This window comes from Anarhichas minor, unplaced genomic scaffold (assembly GCF_050575085.1).
Source record: "Anarhichas minor isolate MPS153535 unplaced genomic scaffold, ASM5057508v1 ptg000043l, whole genome shotgun sequence".
Classification (NCBI taxonomy): domain Eukaryota; kingdom Metazoa; phylum Chordata; class Actinopteri; order Perciformes; family Anarhichadidae; genus Anarhichas; species Anarhichas minor.
Window position 1 is genome coordinate 1,245,438 of NW_027466489.1, and position 18,941 is coordinate 1,264,378.

Consider the following 18,941-nt stretch of genomic DNA (forward strand, 5'->3'; position numbering starts at 1 on the left):
AATCAATAACACATGAAAACGTCCATGGGGTGAATGCTTTTTATGGTCAATGTAAATCCCAAATAGTTTGTGATGCCATTGCTGGCATGGGTTTGTAAACATACACTATTTTTGATTGGTAAATGGAGTGATGAAAATAGATTTTTGTTTGAAACATATCCACCAGAGGGCACAGGTACACACTTGGCCCACTGCAGATCACCTGTATTTAAACAGTTGAAACTTCCCATCCTTTAGTGGAAGGGATTGCATGCTAGATGAATATTATTAAGGGTGTGTTTCCATGAGCAACATAACAAACTTGAGCAGATTATACATTTTGGTGGAATGCCCACTACTGTCACAACGGCTGATCCATTTCTCTAAAAACAACTTCTGTCAGATCGATCCTTGAAGGGTTGAGGGAGTGAGTGAACAAAGTGACACAAAGTGTGAACAAACAATGCTTAATATATACAAGATTCAAATCGTGTAATCTTTTATTTGTCCCTTTGTACTAGATTTAACCAGTAGTATTACCAGGCTTGTGAATGATAAATATAGGGAGCAGTTATAGGATGAAAAGCAAAAAAGAAACCACAATCAAATAAATTCTAATTCACATATAAACAATAGGGTCCAGGTTTATATTTGTTTGCAATGATTTCTAAAGTCAATGCCTGAGAGGATGGACCCAAGCCGTTTTTCTATGCAATTCTGATAGAATTATCTACACTCCTATATGCCAGCACTGTGGGACACACTGCATGATGAAAACCCTGGTTTCTCTTTAAAAGTGTGTACAGATGAAAGGAAGTGGGGGAAAATCAATATGGAAATGAATGAATAAGAGTATTTAATTTAGATTGTTAGATGAAAATAGAGGGATGGGGATGCACAAGACAGATACCAATATCATAAGACAGACCAAAACCACAATAATTGCAATGAGCCTCTGTGAATGGAGACAGCTGTAAACTACACCAAACAAACACTGTCCGTTTTTGCTGTGACACAGGCAACAGAAATGTTTTCTTTAAAAAATAATCACATGTGAGACTTGCGATGTGTTTTGGTGATATAATTAGCATCTTTATTTTTATTACACTTTTCAGTGACAGAGTTTAAAATGTGCTTTTAACAACAAACGGTCAGAGAGCGAATGGCTACTAAGGAGCTCCACCTCTCTTCTTGATGACGTGTTCCATCGCAGCCTTTTCAGTGGTGTCCAGATCGATCTTGTACTTGGCCAGGATTTTCAGGATGGGCCTCAGCTTTAGCCACCACTGTATCTTTGGAAGACGATGTCTGTAGAAGACATTTGTCAGTACAAAGAGGAAAATAAAAACAACAAGAACAACGCCCTTAAAGCCTGGAAGTCAAATTATGTATGTGAGATATTTCAATTAAGGCTGATTAAGTGATTTTTGACCAGATGTTTGGCAGAAAGACTCCAAACTAAACTTACAACAAGGGGGCTGAAAGGGACAGTTCATCTCCAAATCAAAAATACATATTTTTCCTCTTACCTGCAGTGCTATTTACCAATCTATTTTGCTTTGGTTTGAGTTGTCTGCTTTCTCTCCAAAATAATGACACCATAAGTCACTCAGCTTGTGGTACTCAAAGCGAAAAAAAATACATTTGAAAAGGTGATTATCTTGAGTAACCGGGTCATGATTTCTGGAAAGAGACATTGCTGTTGAGTTTTTCAAATGTATTTCTTTGGCGCTTTGGCACTCTGAGCACCACAGGCCTCCAAAACTATAGGCAACTCACAGCAAAATAATCTAGATTGATAAATAGCATGAGACGTAAGAGGAAAAATGTGTCTCTTTAAGCGTTATAGCTAACATGTTAGCAATCAACTTTATGTTATAGCAATCAAGTTTTAATCCATTTTTTTGGTCCACTAACCCACTAACTGTGCAATATGAGTAAACACAAAACAATGAAAAAGAGAATAGGTAATAAAATACAATGAGAGGATGGAAATTAAGTCTTACTCAAAGTCAGTGTGATCTTTAAGTTCTGCCAGAGTCTGGAAGACCAACGATCTCTTCTTCATGCCCAGCACACAGGCGGAATCTGGAGAGTTGGCAAAGATACGACCTGGAGGTTTGGGATTAAAAATATAGTACACATTAGCACCGGGAGCACAGGACTCATTACAACACAATATGCAAGATGTCCTCACCGTGTCTGTAGCCTTCCTTCAGCTTGTCAGTCAACCACAACACAGACTTGATCCCCATCTTGGTTGCAAAATTCCTGTCAAAAGGACTGGGTGTTCCACCCTTATAAGAAAGGATAGGTTTCGTTATGTTTCTGAAATTAAATCTTTTGGCGTATATAATGTGTCAGCATACAACAAATAGAAGGTCTGCATCTTGTGGCCCACCTGCTGCATGTGTCCAAGTACATTCTTCCTGCAGTCAAACACACCCTTGCCCTCCTCTGTGTACAGGTTGAAGATAAAGTCTGTGGTGTAGTTGGCATTGCATTTCTCATTTCTGAAACAAAAGTAGAATATTGGGTGAGATGTGAAGCCACAGTGAGCTGCAGAGTGTAAAGTTGAATCTACTCAGAATATAATTTACGTTAATTCACACAAACCTCAGAATCAGTCCTCTCTTCACTGTGGTCTTCATCTTCTCCACCAGATGTTCCACATTCACCTACAAACAAATCAAGGATCAGACCACTGATGTCATCACCTAGCTTCCTCTCTTTTGTACATTCACAAGGACAGACCTCTAGGTCATGAATGCTGAAATGCTCCTCGTAAATATAAGCAGCATCCGCTCCAGATGCCAAGCCAGCCATGGTTGCCAGGTAGCCGCAGTATCCTCCCATGGTCTCAACAATAAACACTCTTCTCTTGGTGCCGGCAGCTGATTGTTTGATCCTGTCGCATGTCTGAAAAGGAGAAAGAGAGAAAGAAGTAAGAGAAGACGAATGTAGGGAGTAAGATTTAGTTTTTGGATTGCCTTGGTGTTTGTTTTATGTTCTACTGTATATGAATATTACCATGGTTATAGTGTTAAGTGCGGTGTCAGTGCCAACACTGAAGTCAGATCCAGGAACATTGTTGGACACAGTAGCAGGAACAACGACAAGGGGAATACAAAGTTCCTCATACTTCTCTCTAGCCTGCACCAACTCCAGACCCCCAACAAATGCCTAGTGAAGACAGGGAGGAACGAGGAAATCAGTAAAATGTTGAGTTTTAGTGTTCGGGATGTGAATCTATTACTTCGCTGCTCACCTCAAAGCCTCCAATAATGACTATAGCATGGATGTTGAACTTAGCGATGCTCAGACTGATCTCCTCCATAAACTCATGTGGCAGGGACCTTTATAAAAAGGGAAAACACAGAAGTACACAATGCCAAGTTTAAAGTATTATTTTAATAACACTGAAACATGCACTGGTATTACTGTACCAATCAACATGTTTGTTGAAATATTTCACCTCTTTGTGCCCAGCAGGGAGCCTCCTTTTCCAGTCCATCCTGCCACTCCGGACCAGCCAATAGGCTCAATCTGTGCAGGGACAGAGGGCATGCTCTATCATGCTCTGAAAGTAAAAGCCTTCTTGTTTGTTTATGTATGTGTAATTTACCATTCCATGAGCCAAGCCGTCGAAGCCGTCGTGCACTGCCAGCATCTGGTGGCCCTGGAGGAGCCCAATCCTGACAGTTGAACGAACTGCAGCATTCATTCCAGCACACGGAGCTCCCACGTTCAATATGGCAATGTTGATATTACTCTGGCACGGGCACATTCACAGAGACATTTGTCAAGATATATTTATTTTCCACTGGGAGTTATTGACTAAGAGACAGTTGATGAACAATAAGGCGGTTCAACTTAGATCCTGACCTTTGCTTCTGGGATGTGCACATGAGCCAGCATTTTGTAAGTGTTCCAGTTGTTCTCAAAGCTCCTATTGTACAGAAATGTACAGGCATTTAATTAAAACACAGGACAACACTTGAGAATGTTAAAAAGAAAAAAATGCAAAAGAGAATGCCTCACTTTCCCCTGAGCTTCACCGCGTCTTCAAACCTCCCTTCAGCCATAGCTGTGGTCACATCTTTAGTCTGAAGTGACAGAAGACAAAAAGGAATCTCAGAATTGAATCAGAACTGAAAAAAAAATGAAAAACTTCTTGCTTTTCTGTAAGCTTGCTTGTTCATTTGTTAATTTTGTAAAAACTGAAGAAACATAATTAATTTGTTTTGCATCTTGAGCAGATTTTACTCACAATTTGCACACACTCCATGAGAGGCAGCCTGACAGCCATGTTTCCAGACAAGCTGACCACACATGCGGGAGTGTCTGGGGTGGCCTCCAGCAGAGCCATTACAGCCTCCACGCCCATCCTGCTGGCCTGAATCATGACAATCAAAAAGCAGAAACTTTGAGAAGTCGGTACACTTGTGTTTAATCACATTGTTAGTGAAAAATTTGATTAGTGGTTAAATATTTAAAAGGTTTATATATGGGACAGAGGTAGTATTACCAGGATTCTGTCAAAGGCAGAAGGGGTTCCTCCTCTCTGCACATGGCCCAAGATGGTGGTGCGGGTGTCAATGCCGAGCCTCTTTGATACCAGCTGGACAGAGAGATTCAGATCTTAATATCTTAAGAACAACCTATATGTGTGCTGGTATATTGGGGTTCTGCTATTACTGACCTCTTTGATGCCTTCACATGTGATGGCTTTACTGTTGCGGTCTATTGCTCCCTCTGCAACAATGATAATATTCAAACGGGAGCCGCGGCCTCTTTGCTGAGAGGGACAGAGAAAACTTTTAAGATCAATAAGCAGACTTAAAACAAAAAGAAGAAGCTGGATTTAAATTAGTCATTGAAGACGATGCAGGACAGGACATTTACCTCTGCCAGTCTTCTGCACAGATGCTCCTCCCATCCCTCATCTGGGGGCATCTCTGGGATGAACACCCAGTCAGCGCCACAGGACAGAGCTGTCACCAAAGCCAGGTAACTGTAGGTTAAGAGTCATACACAGGGTTCAAGTGTCTTTTGCAAAACTGTAACGTAGTTGAAAGGGACATTTCACTATTTCATCCATAGACAGTACATGTTTTGTAGTTATTGTATAACCAGCTGTTTAATGACGTTGACAACACACAGGCTGTACTCACCCACAGTGCCTGCCCATTACCTCCAGGATGAAGGTCCTCTGGTGACTGCACAACACCACACAGCATGTCAAGACTCTTAAAATGGCATGGCAAGTCTGTCCATTAAATAAATGCAGTAATAATCACATGCATACCTTTGTGCTGTGGTGGTGATAGCATCCACTATCTCTATAATGCGATGCAGCGCAGAGTCTGTGCCGATGGTCATGTCGGTGCCACAGAAGTCATTGTCAATGGAGCCCACCATGCCAACGATATTGAGATGGGAGGAACCCTTTGCCTCAGCTGACGTGATCTTGCCTGAGACCACAGGTGACAACACTCTTAGAAGCTGTTGATTCTCAAATAGTGGCTGCAGTCAGAATTACCAACATGCCATAAACCAACAGCAACTTGTACCATAACATCAGTTTAGAGGGGCAGATATGTGCAAAGAGACATTTCATTTGAGGCTGTGTGGCTTAGAACAATCCATTTTTGGCTCATGGCTCTCACCAGTTTTGATCAGGTCTGCCAGCAGCTCACTCCACTCGGTTCTGAACTGGTTGGCACCCGTCAGACTGCCATCACCACCAATCACACAAAGGTTGGTGATGCCCAGCTTGACCAAGTTACAGGCGGCCTTGGTGCGTCCCTCCTTGGTGCGGAAATCCTGACAGCGGGCACTTCCGATCACAGTCCCACCCTGACATTAGGCAAGGAGGAAGAGTTTCAAACAAGAATCGCAAGGAGGCAGATAGGTCCATTAAGTCTTAAGCTATTTAAGGAACCTTGGCATTTAATTAACCATTTGACCTACAGAACTGCACTGTAGAGGCCGATGAACTGCTAGAGTTACACAGATCACCCATCCCACTTACTGTTACTTAAGTTAAGTTAAAAACAGAGTTGAGATAATCGTGCAGATAAATATGCTTGTTCTCACCAGTTGTAGCATCATTGACACACTCTCCCAAGTAGCAGGGCGGATATTGTCTCCTCCATCCACCAGACCTTGGTAACCCTGTCAACAAAACAAAATATCACCTCTTTGGAAAGGGGTATTTTCGGTTCATATTATTAATTGATTGATTGTTGGTTAAATAACTTTTGTATTTTTAGATTGTTGTATAGACAGTACATGCAAAATGAAGATAACCCCGAGAGCTGTGGGAACTTGATGACATTTTGACCATTTTTTAAAATTTGTTTTGTCATTGTGCAATCGATGATTTATCAAACAGTGAAAACAGAAAATTTAAAAGCAGTATTTACCTCATGGACAAAATACACTTTAGCTCCAGTGTAAATTCCCACTCGAACTGTGGCCCTCACAGCTGCATTCATTCCTGTAGGCACAGAAGTGCACATTAGCACATATAATGAGAACCTTGTGATAACGCTCACACTCAGGTGGAAGCAATCATTGAATGGAATACATGATTGAATAGAATAATGGTTAAATGATGGTGAAAAAAATGACCTATATAAAACAATATTATAGTACAATTTTATTTGTCAGTGATCGTGGAAAGCTTGTTTTGCAGGAAAGGCAAGTAGGTCTCTGCCTGCACTCTCAAAAGTCAGGGGGTTGCTTAAAGGACAAGATGTGGATAGATTATCTTCAATGGTGCCAAAAGTATCTCCACTTACAGTGTAAAGGAGGAGAGGAGAGAAAAGAAGCAAAGGACATCCGTCTCACTTCACCTAACCACTTTACAAACGCATGACAGAAAGGTCATGCCTCTAAAATTAGTCCACAGATACAGTGTTACAGAGAGAGAGAGAGGAGGAAGGACCAGAGGAAGAAACTTGGACTTAAGGATATCAGCATAAGTAAAAAGGTATGGTTGTAATGAGGATTATGTATTTTGGGGAATTAAACAGAAGGAAGGTTAAGGGTAATCAAGCTGTGCGGTTTTTTGCATTTACACACTTGCCCCAAAGTCTTATAAAGTTCAGATAGGCATAAAAACAGAGATGGATATCTCACTGGGTCACTGGTCAAAAACTCCAGGGTTGTGTGGGGTCGCTGACACACTTCCCAAAGGTCACAGTGGAGATATTCCTAATCAAGTTAAAGGTCAGGGGAGAGGCTGTCTCACTCTGTGGTCCCAGCAGCTTGCTGGCAGTGAAGGAATCCATGCTGCCAGGATCATTAATCCAGGATTATTGCTCATAAAAAAATGCCGAGTTGTCAAATTTGATATAGAGGGAAGCTGCAATCATGATTGAATTTGACAGTAAAAAGGGGTTAGAATTTAGGCAAAAAGCAATGTTATTTCTAGTGCTAATAGCTACCTAAAGGACATATTGTATCAAACTTAAAGCTACAGTATTGAGATCTGTATGTAGGCTACAGGGACTATTCAGACAACCAATGACTATTCAAGAGTCATCACAATTATATATGTCTAAGTTTCTAACTCACTTCATGTCTCAAATACTTCTTTTTATGTCATTAAATCCAGCTGTTGCGTTATTAAGTATAGTGACTTCCCACACACCAGATCCGAACAAACAGCGGACATGCTTTGCCTTGGCCCTCCACACTCACAGACCACCCTGGAAACCCTTCACTTACCCTGGGCATCGCCTCCTGAAGTCAGCACGGCGATCGCCCGACCCTCTCCCATCTTGGTTTGGTCGGGGGAAGCCGGTTGTGCCATGGTCCTGGAGCTGGCTGAGGGAAAGAGGCCTTGAGTGTAAAGATCCCTGCCACCCTGCTGTACAGTGTGGAGTACAAGAAGCCTCTCACCTCTAACTCAGCTTGCTCACTAAGGAAAAGTAACAACAGGTGCAAAAGTGCACAGCCTAACTATCCTCTTGGCAGACAGACATCGAGACACAAATAGTTTCACAAACACATTTAGATGCACACACACGTACACAGTGCCTATTAAAATTATTCAACCCCCCCACCCCCACCCCATGCACCCCCTTTGTCATGTTTCATATTTTATTGTTTTACAGCATTTAATCAAAGTGCTTTAGGCTTTTTCTTCTTTAGAATCAATGTGAAACCTCACAAATACAAATATCTGGAAATTGATCTAAATTCATTTCAAATATAGTACACTGAATAATAGATTAGGCTTTGAAAATCTGGACAATTGTTCCCATTTCAAGATGCATGGGGACCGTGAGTGAACAGCAGTATTCAAGTTATGCCACAAATTCTGGACACTGACCACTGCATGGCATTAATCCTCTGACCCTCAAGCAATGTCGGGCATTTTTTGCTCCTGGCACATTTTACTCACCGTGGCCTTGTTTTTCACTGCAATATATACCTATATAAGTATATAGTTTTTTTTTTAAAGGTACTCTGAGATAGTAATTGCCATAGAAATGTTGTTTCTCCTGACTGTTACATCTTGTTAACTTCATCTCAGCTTTGTTTGAAATGTTTCTTTGTATTCATTATATAATATTCTCCAAAAATAAGTAGGTGTTTGACCTTCTTGATGAAGTAGTTAGAACAACATACTGTACCTTGATTGCACCTCCATTCAGGGACACCAAATGGTGGTGCTGTATTTGCACTGTGTACATATGTATGATACATATATACAACACACACACATACATAATGTATGTGTGTGTTGGGACTCCTGTCTCCATGTGTTAAAAACAATGGATCGATTCAGATGTGTCATAGTGAAGGGGTGAAAGCTGATGTAATTAATCTATTCTATTTATTTACTTTTCATTTGATTAAATACCTGCACTTGATTTAGTTCCATTTGATTTATTTTTTAACACTAATGTTGTTTTTTTGTTGGTTGGCATCAAACTGTTTTATTAACATCCACTGCGATTCAGTGTTGTAGCTACAGTATCATATCTCCACTGTATTTGACTATCTGCAGTCAGAGCAACTCAACAAATCAAACAAATATAGATGTGCATCTTGGCACCGTTAGTAATTACATATAGTAATTGATTCATAGATCTACGACTGCCCTACTTCGAAAACTCTACATATTCAAACTGATAGTCATAGATCTTTAATTATGGTCCAGCTTACCAGCATCCCCAGGTGGATCAGAGCTCGAGGTCGTCTTGCTTTTACATTCAGATGCTGAGAGGTCATTAGTACCTGAGGAGGGAGAACCATGACATATTACCCAGAATGTGATCCAGACTCAGCTGTACTGTGTATAGAAAACCTCTTCATAATACACTCCAGAGTATAAGGCAGCTACTCATTCACATGATAGACCTTTTCTATAAAAGACAACTTGCTCAAGCATTATTCCTCAGTATTTTCTCTCATTTCAAGCATTTGTGATCACAATGCAACATCCTCTATCTGTACATGGCAGGTTAGTTTACTCCCACTGGCCTTATATATTTTGCTATCGGCTGCAGCTGACAGGCTGGTTTTCTGAGGAATGCATGGCAGGGAACAAGCACATAAACATATTTTGCACAATCTCCATTTATTAAAACAAAGAAATAAACAGTCTCCTCTGAATTCAGCAAGTCACATATGTCCAGTTCAATAAAGATTGATGTTGTATTTCCTGCTAGAAGATGAAATTGGTTGCACACAAACAAGACCTCTGGGTATTATAAATGGATGGCTTCCGCTTACAAAGCATATAAATCACATAAACAATTGTACTTGTTTGTAATTTCTTAGTATAAGTAATTTCTGTATGGGGGGGAAATTCAACCCCCATGACACAACCGTCAGTTACTTTTAATTGACTCCTCTTCCACTTGCCGACACATTATATCGTGTTAGTCCTCTATTCCTGTCTGGAGTAATGAATCAGATATGTGAGTAGATACGGCGCAGTACTACCCCTACAAACAAAATAATCAATGTGACAACAGTGAGAGTGGGAGGCGTGTTTGTTGCAGGCAGCTTACTGGAGTTGTCTTTAAATAGATACAAGATGTTTGGATGCAGACACAGTGCTGCTATCTATAAAACACGCAGGAACCCCTCCCCTTTTTATCGTCCATTACTGTGAAACTGCACAGTCATACCCACAACTGAACATGTTAAAACATGTCATGCTAGTGCATTTATGACCTGGTAAATTCATATGATAATTTACCACAAAAAGACATGGTAAAAGTTTCCACAAGTATTGCTCAGACGAATTGAATTTAAGGACTATAGGCTTCTAAATAAGACTGAAATGACTCGCAACAAGCACACAAAGACACAAATATCCACACTGTACTCATACCTTGAGCCTTCTTTGTGAGCCAGAACATCAGCCAGGCCAGCAGTGTGACACAGAAGAGCCACTGGGCTGAAAAGACGCCCGGGTACAACATCCTCACAGCACCTCTCTTCTTGAGAAACCATTCTGCATCTGATCGGTATTAATAGCTTTGATGTCACTACTTCATTGGTGAGGAATGACCTTCATCGCTAAAGCATGGCAATACAATCCACCGGTGTCTGTTATAATCAGAGGGAAGCAGTGCTGTAACACAAGTAACACAACACATTATTGCATCATATTACAGTATAATACAAAACAACAGGAACAGGAGCATTTCCTTATATTGACGATTTTAGCGAAGCACTTTACAAAAACACACCTGTACCTTGTCATCAATTATATATCAACAGTATTACTACTACTATGGGAATAAGATGTTCTAAGCAGAACAAGACGTAGTAACATAGGCAACACTATTTTATTTTACCGACATATAACAATGCTATTTTACTACATTACACTAAATCATCCTTATTCTGCACTTATATTATTTATAACTTCGTATGAAATGTATAGCGTAACTAATGTATTATATCAATTACTCACCCTGATACCTTGCATTTTAGAAGAAAACAGGTTTTATCTCTCATGCCTTTGGAGGATCAGAGAATCCTAAAATGGCTGAACACGGAGGGAATCATTGTTGAATTGAAGTAAATGGAGGTCAGCAAAACTATATGGATTAAAACACTACCGCCACTCATGGACGGAATCACAGCGCGCATGTGCAAGGGAGTTGAGGAAGTGCTTTAAATAAATGGTGAAACTGAGATCTCCATTATACTGCATGAGTTGCGTTAGACTTTGTAAACGGATGTTTTGATATAGTTTTGGTGTTGTCAATCCTGGCCTCCATTTACTTGAACTCATTAAGGATTTACCTTGTCTCCAGCCATTTTTGGGATTCTCCGTTCACCGTGGAGGCATGCAAGACGAATAAAGTTTTCTTCAAGAATTGAAAATGACTAAATTGGTTATTTTAAGTTTAAATTACACATAATGTAACCACACAACAATCTACCAACCCTAAAAATCCGATGTAGGGAAATCAACACCGTATGTTTTTAAAAACGTGGTATTATTTGCTTTATAATGTTTGTTATCTTCAATACAAACATAGATATCTTGCAGAAATAGATCAGGCTAAATTTGAGTGTTCTGTGTATTATTATACACCACAATATGTTAAATATGACTTCCTGCGACAGTTAAAGTAATCCATGGAGCCTTTTAATACAAGTATGCCTCAAATAATTTTATGGAGAGAGCACAGTCAAATTGAAGTTATATTAAACCGACACATTTTTTTTAAAAAGTCTGGTGAACTACATGACTGTATGTCTCCAGCTGCACTATATGTAACAGTATAAATGTAGCTGTGAAGTAATCTGGGGTCAAAATTATTTAAATCACTGCTGCTGCATGACGTTGCAGCCACGCCGCACACAGTGAGCTATATGCAGCAATGTGGTGGTGACACTGGAGTGACTCTCATGCCAGAGCATGTTGAGATTACAATAGTGAAGCACAGGCAGCCTGACAACGTGAAAGCACACACACACAAACCTAATTCTCGTCTTAATGTCACGACTTCCCCTTCATATTAGTTTGTTTTCATCCTGTCTGCTTATTTTACTAACTCTCCTGTCATTTCAGATCCTACCATTCACACCCGATCATCTCTCATTCCCCTCACCTGGTCCTCCACACCCATCTCACCTGCAGCCCATTCCCTCATTAGCCCTCACTATTTAGGTCCCCTCACTTGCACTTGTTCCCTGCCAGATTGTCTTGTGTGTCTCTGCCAAGCTCTCCAGTGTTATATATATATATATCGTACTATTCTGATCTGCCTGTTCCGACCCTGTCTGCCTGTTTTCTCGACCTTGGATTTTTGCCTGCCCCTTGTTGGATTTGTTTGCCTTTTGGACTGACCTCCCGGTGTTGACCCTGCCTTTACCAAGTAAAGAAATCTATACCTGAATCTTGTCTCCGAGTTGTGCTTTTGGGTTCTAGTATCTGTAATCCTTACACTTAACCCTCAAATCACCCTTTAAGTGTCGCCACTCGCCAGGTCTAAAATTCGAATTGGTCCTCACAGAAATAGAAATACAAGACATCCACCCAAACAAGCACCGGGCATCAAACTAGTTAAAAGGGCTTTAAATAAAATGGTTTGCTATTGATGTGATTCATCAACTCATGTCATTTGTGAAGGTCATCGTGACTCCTTTAACACCACACTTTCCCACCAGCAAAATGACCTCTAAAGCAGATACATCACTCTGGACTAAAGGCAGCAGCTTGTCATAAACACACGTCTCCGGTGGTGTTTGTTTGTGCAGCATTTTTCCAATACTGTGTGCCCCTGGTGGGTTGAGCGACGTGTAGCCCTCTCTGGAGGCAAACCCGATCAATAGCTCCATTTCCAGGTAATCCCCCCCCCCTCCCGTCTTCCCGGACAGTATTAACACTGGCACAGCCTGTAATAAACCATACGGATCAATACAGCACCAGTTCAACACAAAACACTTCCACCTCAGCTAATGCAGTGAAATGTGGACCATCTGACTCCTCAACTTCTCAATTATGTGAAACATACAGTGAGTAATTAGATCATGCTGTGTGGAAGTGAATGGGATTATTAGATAATGACTTGTATTATGGCAACACAGTTCTCAATGATTGCATAATGGTTTCCAAATACATGTAATTCAAATTTGCATAAAGAAACTGCTCTGACATTTAGAGATATGAAGCTGCATATTTAACAATATTTCACAAAACCTTTTTCTTATGCCTTTTACTTGTCTTTCTTAGAGTCACTGTAGCTGCAACAGATCGTTGGGACTTAGTATCTGAGTCTCTTTAACAAGCACCGAGACAAAACGTTGAAACTGAGGCGTTCTGGTGCCCAAATGTTGTCAAAGATCTTTGTCTAAGAGCTGAATTAGTTTCATTAATCGATTAGTTGAGCGACAAAAAAATGTCCCTCATATTTGTTTGCCATTTTTTAAGCAAAAAAAATAAAATCATTGGTTCCTGCTTTCAGGTTCCAACCTTTACTGTCTTCTATGACAGCATAGTGCATATCTTTAAATAAGCAGTTTGGATTCGTCATCATGGGCTTTATAGTCCAAACCATTAATGCAGTAATCAGGAAAATGATTGTGAGAATAATCCATGATGAAAATAACAAGTTATTAGGAAAAATGTCAGATCTTTTATAGAGTGATAATATGAGTAACACACTGAAACATAAAATAGAATTGTACCAAAATTATCTTTAATTAGTCATGGAATCAAGTTGTGAACATTTCAATTTAAAATATCAATGAAATAATAACATAAAAACAAGGACAAAAAATGCATAGTTTCAAAACAAGTCCGTATGCAGTTAAAAAGTAAAAAAGTAATCAAAGAGTCATTTTAATGTCGATACTTTGCTCTTCAGTACAGATTCTGTCCAACCTGACTGAACTCACAGTCAGCCAACAGGTGGCAGCAGCATCTGATCTTTCCCACTCTGTGTTTATCGGGGTTGGAGAGGCACATGCAAAGCCTTGCCCTAATAAATCATGCACTGAAAGTGTCAGTGCAAATTTTGTTAGATTTTATTGCAGTTTAATCATCTCAATGAATGTTTTAATAGGCTGATATTTCAGTGAGCGAATGGCAATGCAGTGATAAATTGTGTTGGGACACACACACACACACACACACACACACACCCTCCCGACACCTTACCTCTCCCCCTCTCTCGCCTTTTCGCTGTGGAGAATCACTAATGTAGACCTGCACAGCTATTTGTCCACTTATTGGTGCAGGGGAGTCTTGTGCTGTATAATTACATTATTCATATTCATTTTAGAACAAACAGACTAATCTGTAATTGGCCAGTAAGGCAATAAGTGCTGCTGGTCCATCTTATTCTCACTGATAATGCTCCAACTTTTACCTTTTTTTTTTAATCTCAATTCTGCATTCTTCTATTGTTTCACTTTCCTCCTCTCTCGTCCAAAGGCCTTTTATGAATTCATCAGGTTGGACAACCGTGCTCCACCTTACTAACAGGCCTCCCACACCATTTAACATGTCTTTATCTCTCCTCCTCTCTCTGAGGATTTCTCCATTTGTCATCCCCCGATCCCTCTTTCCCATTATGTACATATCTTAATCGCCCCATTTTCCTCCTCTCCTCGATTTCATCCACTCCCGTTTTTTTCTAGCTCTTCCTTTGACCTTCAGATCCCTGACTTCATTACTCTTTCCCAGTTTCTGTATTTCCTTTTTGTTTTCCTGACCATAAGGTGGTAACGAATGCAAAATCAACATGGCCGTGACATTTTGGGCACCAATCCTCCCTATCTCCCTCAGGCTTCGTGTCATATTTACTGTTGTCCTCTGCCAGCGTGGATGTATGATGTGTGGTATGACTCTTCTAATAAGGACATGAAGAGAATAGAGGAGGCTGGGGGCTGTAATTAAAGACCGAAGGGTCTCTGTGAATAAGTAGGGAGGGAGGTGAGGTAAAACGGGGGCTATCTGCTGCTGGAACAATAAATCAACCTGCCCCTTTAGCCGCCCTCAACACAATATCACGCTACACCATTCAGCCCCCCTCTTTGCAAAAGCAATTCCGTCATGTCTTGTTAGCTCATTCGTCTTCATCAGCACCAGTGGGAGGTTCAGACCCCCCTCCCCAGCTCACCTCAAGCTGCCCCCCTCCCCCCACCCCTCCCAATGCCAGGCACCATTGATCAAAGCAGAACCAGCCTGTGCATCAGCTTGTGCATGGGTGTCATATCAGTCAACACACACACTTCACATGTAAACACTGTATAGCACACACACACACACAGACACACCGTGTCGTGCAGCTGAAGTGGCAACAACAGTTAAACTAATCTTAGCTTGGTCATGCAGATCTGGGTCGCACGATAATGTTATTAATGAACTCATGGTTAACACACACAGTGTGCTAATGGCTTCAGGGCCAATTAAGGGATGACTAATTAATGAGACATTTCCTATAAGGCTTATTGATATGTTAATTTGCAGTCATATAAATCACAGTCTTAATTGTACTGCCTTCAGATAATAAGATTTTCATTACACATAATGATGAATTGTTTAGCCAGCTGAGAGATTGATTCACCGAGAAATGAATTATTTATTTACTGGAGGAAACGATGTTGAAAACGATATTGAAAAAGTTTTAACAACAATTTCTTAAATCTGGGGATAAATTTAATACATTTTGATTTTAGAAGTTGTTGGTTTTTATTTGTTTGATATTGAGATAAAACTAAACTTAACTGAACGCTTATGCAATTCCCTTCACATGTATTCACATCTGGGTGGTTCCCAGTGTGACCTGTATGTTTCTGCTGCTGGGTTTTGGTGTTTGATTGACACCGTATTTCGCTTCCTGGGGGAGGGCATTATTTTCCCAGATAATAAAGGGACTGGAACTGGGAACTTTAACATTACATGTTTGCATCTTTAACCTCGACAGCTCCTCTAAAGCAATAGGTTTAATATAAGGGACGTATCCAGCACTCTCCTCTCCTGATACAGCATCTTAGATCATCCATATAAGAGTGAATTTATGAGAACATTTTCGTAAATTTTTTTTACAGTCTTCTGCTATGTGGCACATGAACATTACTATAAGATAAGGACTGGTTTAACATAATTTGCTGTGCAAGAAGTTACCGTGCAGAGCTCATAAAAAACAGCCATTTCCCTATTATGCAAGTAAAAAAAAAAAAAGTGTTAAAAGGTTGGGATTTTTTTTCCTGCCTTACATGTCAGTGTCGCTCAGTTCAGACAATCATTTGTCCACACTGTTGCAGAATACGGCTTGCGTTCCACTGCCATAAACAGAGGGGTTTGATCTGAATGCTGTGTCATTAGTGATTTGGTGGCAATGGAGAATAATAATGCAGATAAACAATGGATGTGTCTGCTCCCACACAACAAAGAGGCGAGCTGAGAAATCTTCACCGCTTTGCTCTTTTGCCACCGGCTAAAAAACATTCAAACGTCTGGAAATGTTTCTCTTACTTGATAACCCAACACAGGAGGCCTGTTTAAATGAACAAACGCTCCTGAGCCGAATGTCACCTGGCTGACTTTAATGACTGCTCAGTCATTAGGATATTAATCAAACAAGCCCAATTCAGCTGATCTTTTACATGAGATTGTTTTTATAATGATTGTGTAAGCAATAACAATAATGAATAAAGAGGCTGAATCCCAACAGGCAGCGATAATGATCCCTCCTATAGTTTAAAATCAACAATAAGTTTTACTTTGAATGGCGGATGATATTAAAGAAGCACATTATTGATCAGTGTCAAGATACACACGAACATAGCTACTGCCTATCAAGGCTTCACCCTGTCACAACGCAGCCCAGACAATTGATTGACAGCTGTCAATCCAGCTGATGAGACCTGACTGAGGGGATCTGCCATGGCCTCTCCTCTGCCCCAGCCCAGAGGGACAGGCTGGTCACACACTGGCGAAACAGACAGAGAGACAGAATGAGAGAGAATAAAAAGACCCTTAGGTTAGTACATGTTCGACAAGAGACCCCCGCATTTGACTAAGTGACAGCAGAACAGTCACAGCTATAGATTTAGACACATGACACATGCACCCGACTCAGGAGCATGGCACAAGAAAACTCTAAAATGTCTCTAAATATCTGTCTGTCCATTAGTCTAGTGGATAGAGGATGGAGAAGGGAAATAAAATGAAAGGAAGAGACAAATACATTGAGTAATATGTTAGGAGGAGAATGCACCTCACGTCCCTGCTCTTGCCAGCTGGATACAAACGACTAAAAGAAAGGGAGAGGAATGAAAGGAGACATGAGACGTGATAAAAGCTAAATGGCTGGAGGAAGGCATACAAGTGCGCTTTTTTAAAAACAGGACTGTATATTTTGGTCACCGTCTCTGCGGAGGTGGGAGGAAGAGAGACAAGAGAGGAGAGAGGGTTTATAAAGCAGCGAGAGAAAGTGTCAAAAACAGACAGCTACATAGACAAAAGCAGGATGCTGAAAGTATTCACCTTTTGAGGGTAAGAGAGAGAGAGGGGGGGGGGGGGGGGTAGCAGACAGACAGTCAGAGAAAAGACCGCTGGTGTTGACATAGGCTATTAACAGTTCAAAGCAGAAATGGAAGGATCAGGCTGTATTCATAATGAAGATGGAGAGGGACAAAGAGGAGCTGGAGTGCAAAGTGAGGCGAGGAAATGTAATGGAGGAGAGGTAGCCAAGCTGTCAGTGGTCTTTGCTAACCAAACCCTCCAACATGGCTGCTGGTCATACACACATACACACACACACACTCCTCTTTCCAGACTGTCTGATCCTTTCTCCTCAGGGAGGTGTTAGTCTGGAGGAATCTAGAGGCTTCGTTTAGCCCCCAAAGTGAGGGGAGTAATAACCCCCCGCCCCTCCTGTCCACTCAACATAGACACCCTCCCAGCTGAAACACACACACACGCACACGCGCACACACACACACACACACACACACACACACACACACACAAACCTACCTAAACCAATCCAGCCTGAGGCAGAGGTGACTGTTACATTCGATACAGCACAGGTGAGTGTGTAGCAATGGGTGTTCTGTTGTTATCCCGGTGGTCAGCTCTCATAACCGATCTAGACCAAATCCCTCTGCTCTTCACAGAGACCCAGAGTTGACAAACACCTCTGCAATGAGGAGGAAGGCTGCTGAAAAAGGACAAAATTAGAGGTCAGTTACAAGCAGGCTTAAAAAAAAAAAAGACATCTCGGTATTGATTTTTAAAGGAAATGTTATACATGACAGTAAGAAGACACGAGTAAACATCACAAAATAGAGAACAACAAGACTAAGTCTACAGCCAAGCCCAGCTCGAAACAACAGGGGCCCCTTGGCAGGATTCTCTTTGGGGGCCCTTCATACTTTGTGTGTTTGTGAGAGAGAGTGACACACACACACACACACACTAAAACTATTTATTTGTAAATCCCTCTGACAAAGTAATACTGTAAAAGTCCAATAATGAACGACATGGATCAAAGATTTGTGGCTGTGTTTTATTTTTTTAAATGCATTTATCCTCCTAATTATTCTGTATCTCTATTTCACATACAGTGCCCGGTAGTTATATTGCCCGGTTCAATCTGCTCCGAGAAATATATTGGGGGCACCAAAAATAGACGAGGCACAATTTTTTTTGTGGAGCCGAGCAGAGAGCTGCATCTGGGACGCTTCTGAAACGTGCTTGAATTGTGGTGCAGGTGTGTGTAGCCCAAATGAACAGTGCCCGCACACTGACAAATAAGTACAGGTGGCACTTAAAGGAATATTTCACCAACAAAATGACCATTTGTATATTAATTATACTCACCGCATGTTACCTTGACTTTTTGCTTGTTCATTGGCCCAGCCCATGTTTCAAAGGCCATAAATCGGGCATGAAGTAAGGAATATTAACGAGCTGCTGGAAAATCATGGTGTTTTATTTGATCAACATTTGAATTTTGACT

At 40.9% G+C, this 18,941-nt stretch overlaps 1 protein-coding gene across 1 annotated transcript; it reads right to left on the reverse strand.

The window, feature by feature from the left end:
- Window positions 1–1,064: 1,064 nt before the first annotated feature.
- pfkmb (phosphofructokinase, muscle b) lies at window positions 1,065–10,452 on the reverse strand. The gene is made up of 24 exons (XM_076110538.1): window positions 10,340–10,452; window positions 9,163–9,234; window positions 7,717–7,815; window positions 6,408–6,481; window positions 6,079–6,156; window positions 5,649–5,838; window positions 5,288–5,453; window positions 5,154–5,198; window positions 4,885–4,993; window positions 4,682–4,777; window positions 4,508–4,600; window positions 4,250–4,375; window positions 4,021–4,085; window positions 3,865–3,928; window positions 3,605–3,751; window positions 3,455–3,525; window positions 3,248–3,335; window positions 3,010–3,162; window positions 2,734–2,898; window positions 2,596–2,657; window positions 2,381–2,492; window positions 2,177–2,276; window positions 1,986–2,091; window positions 1,065–1,287 (listed from the first exon to the last, which is right to left on the reverse strand). Exons 1-24 carry the CDS (start codon window positions 10,428–10,430, stop codon window positions 1,149–1,151), a joined length of 2,511 nt encoding a protein of 836 aa, XP_075966653.1. The 5' UTR covers window positions 10,431–10,452; the 3' UTR covers window positions 1,065–1,148.
- Window positions 10,453–18,941: the final 8,489 nt, after the last annotated feature.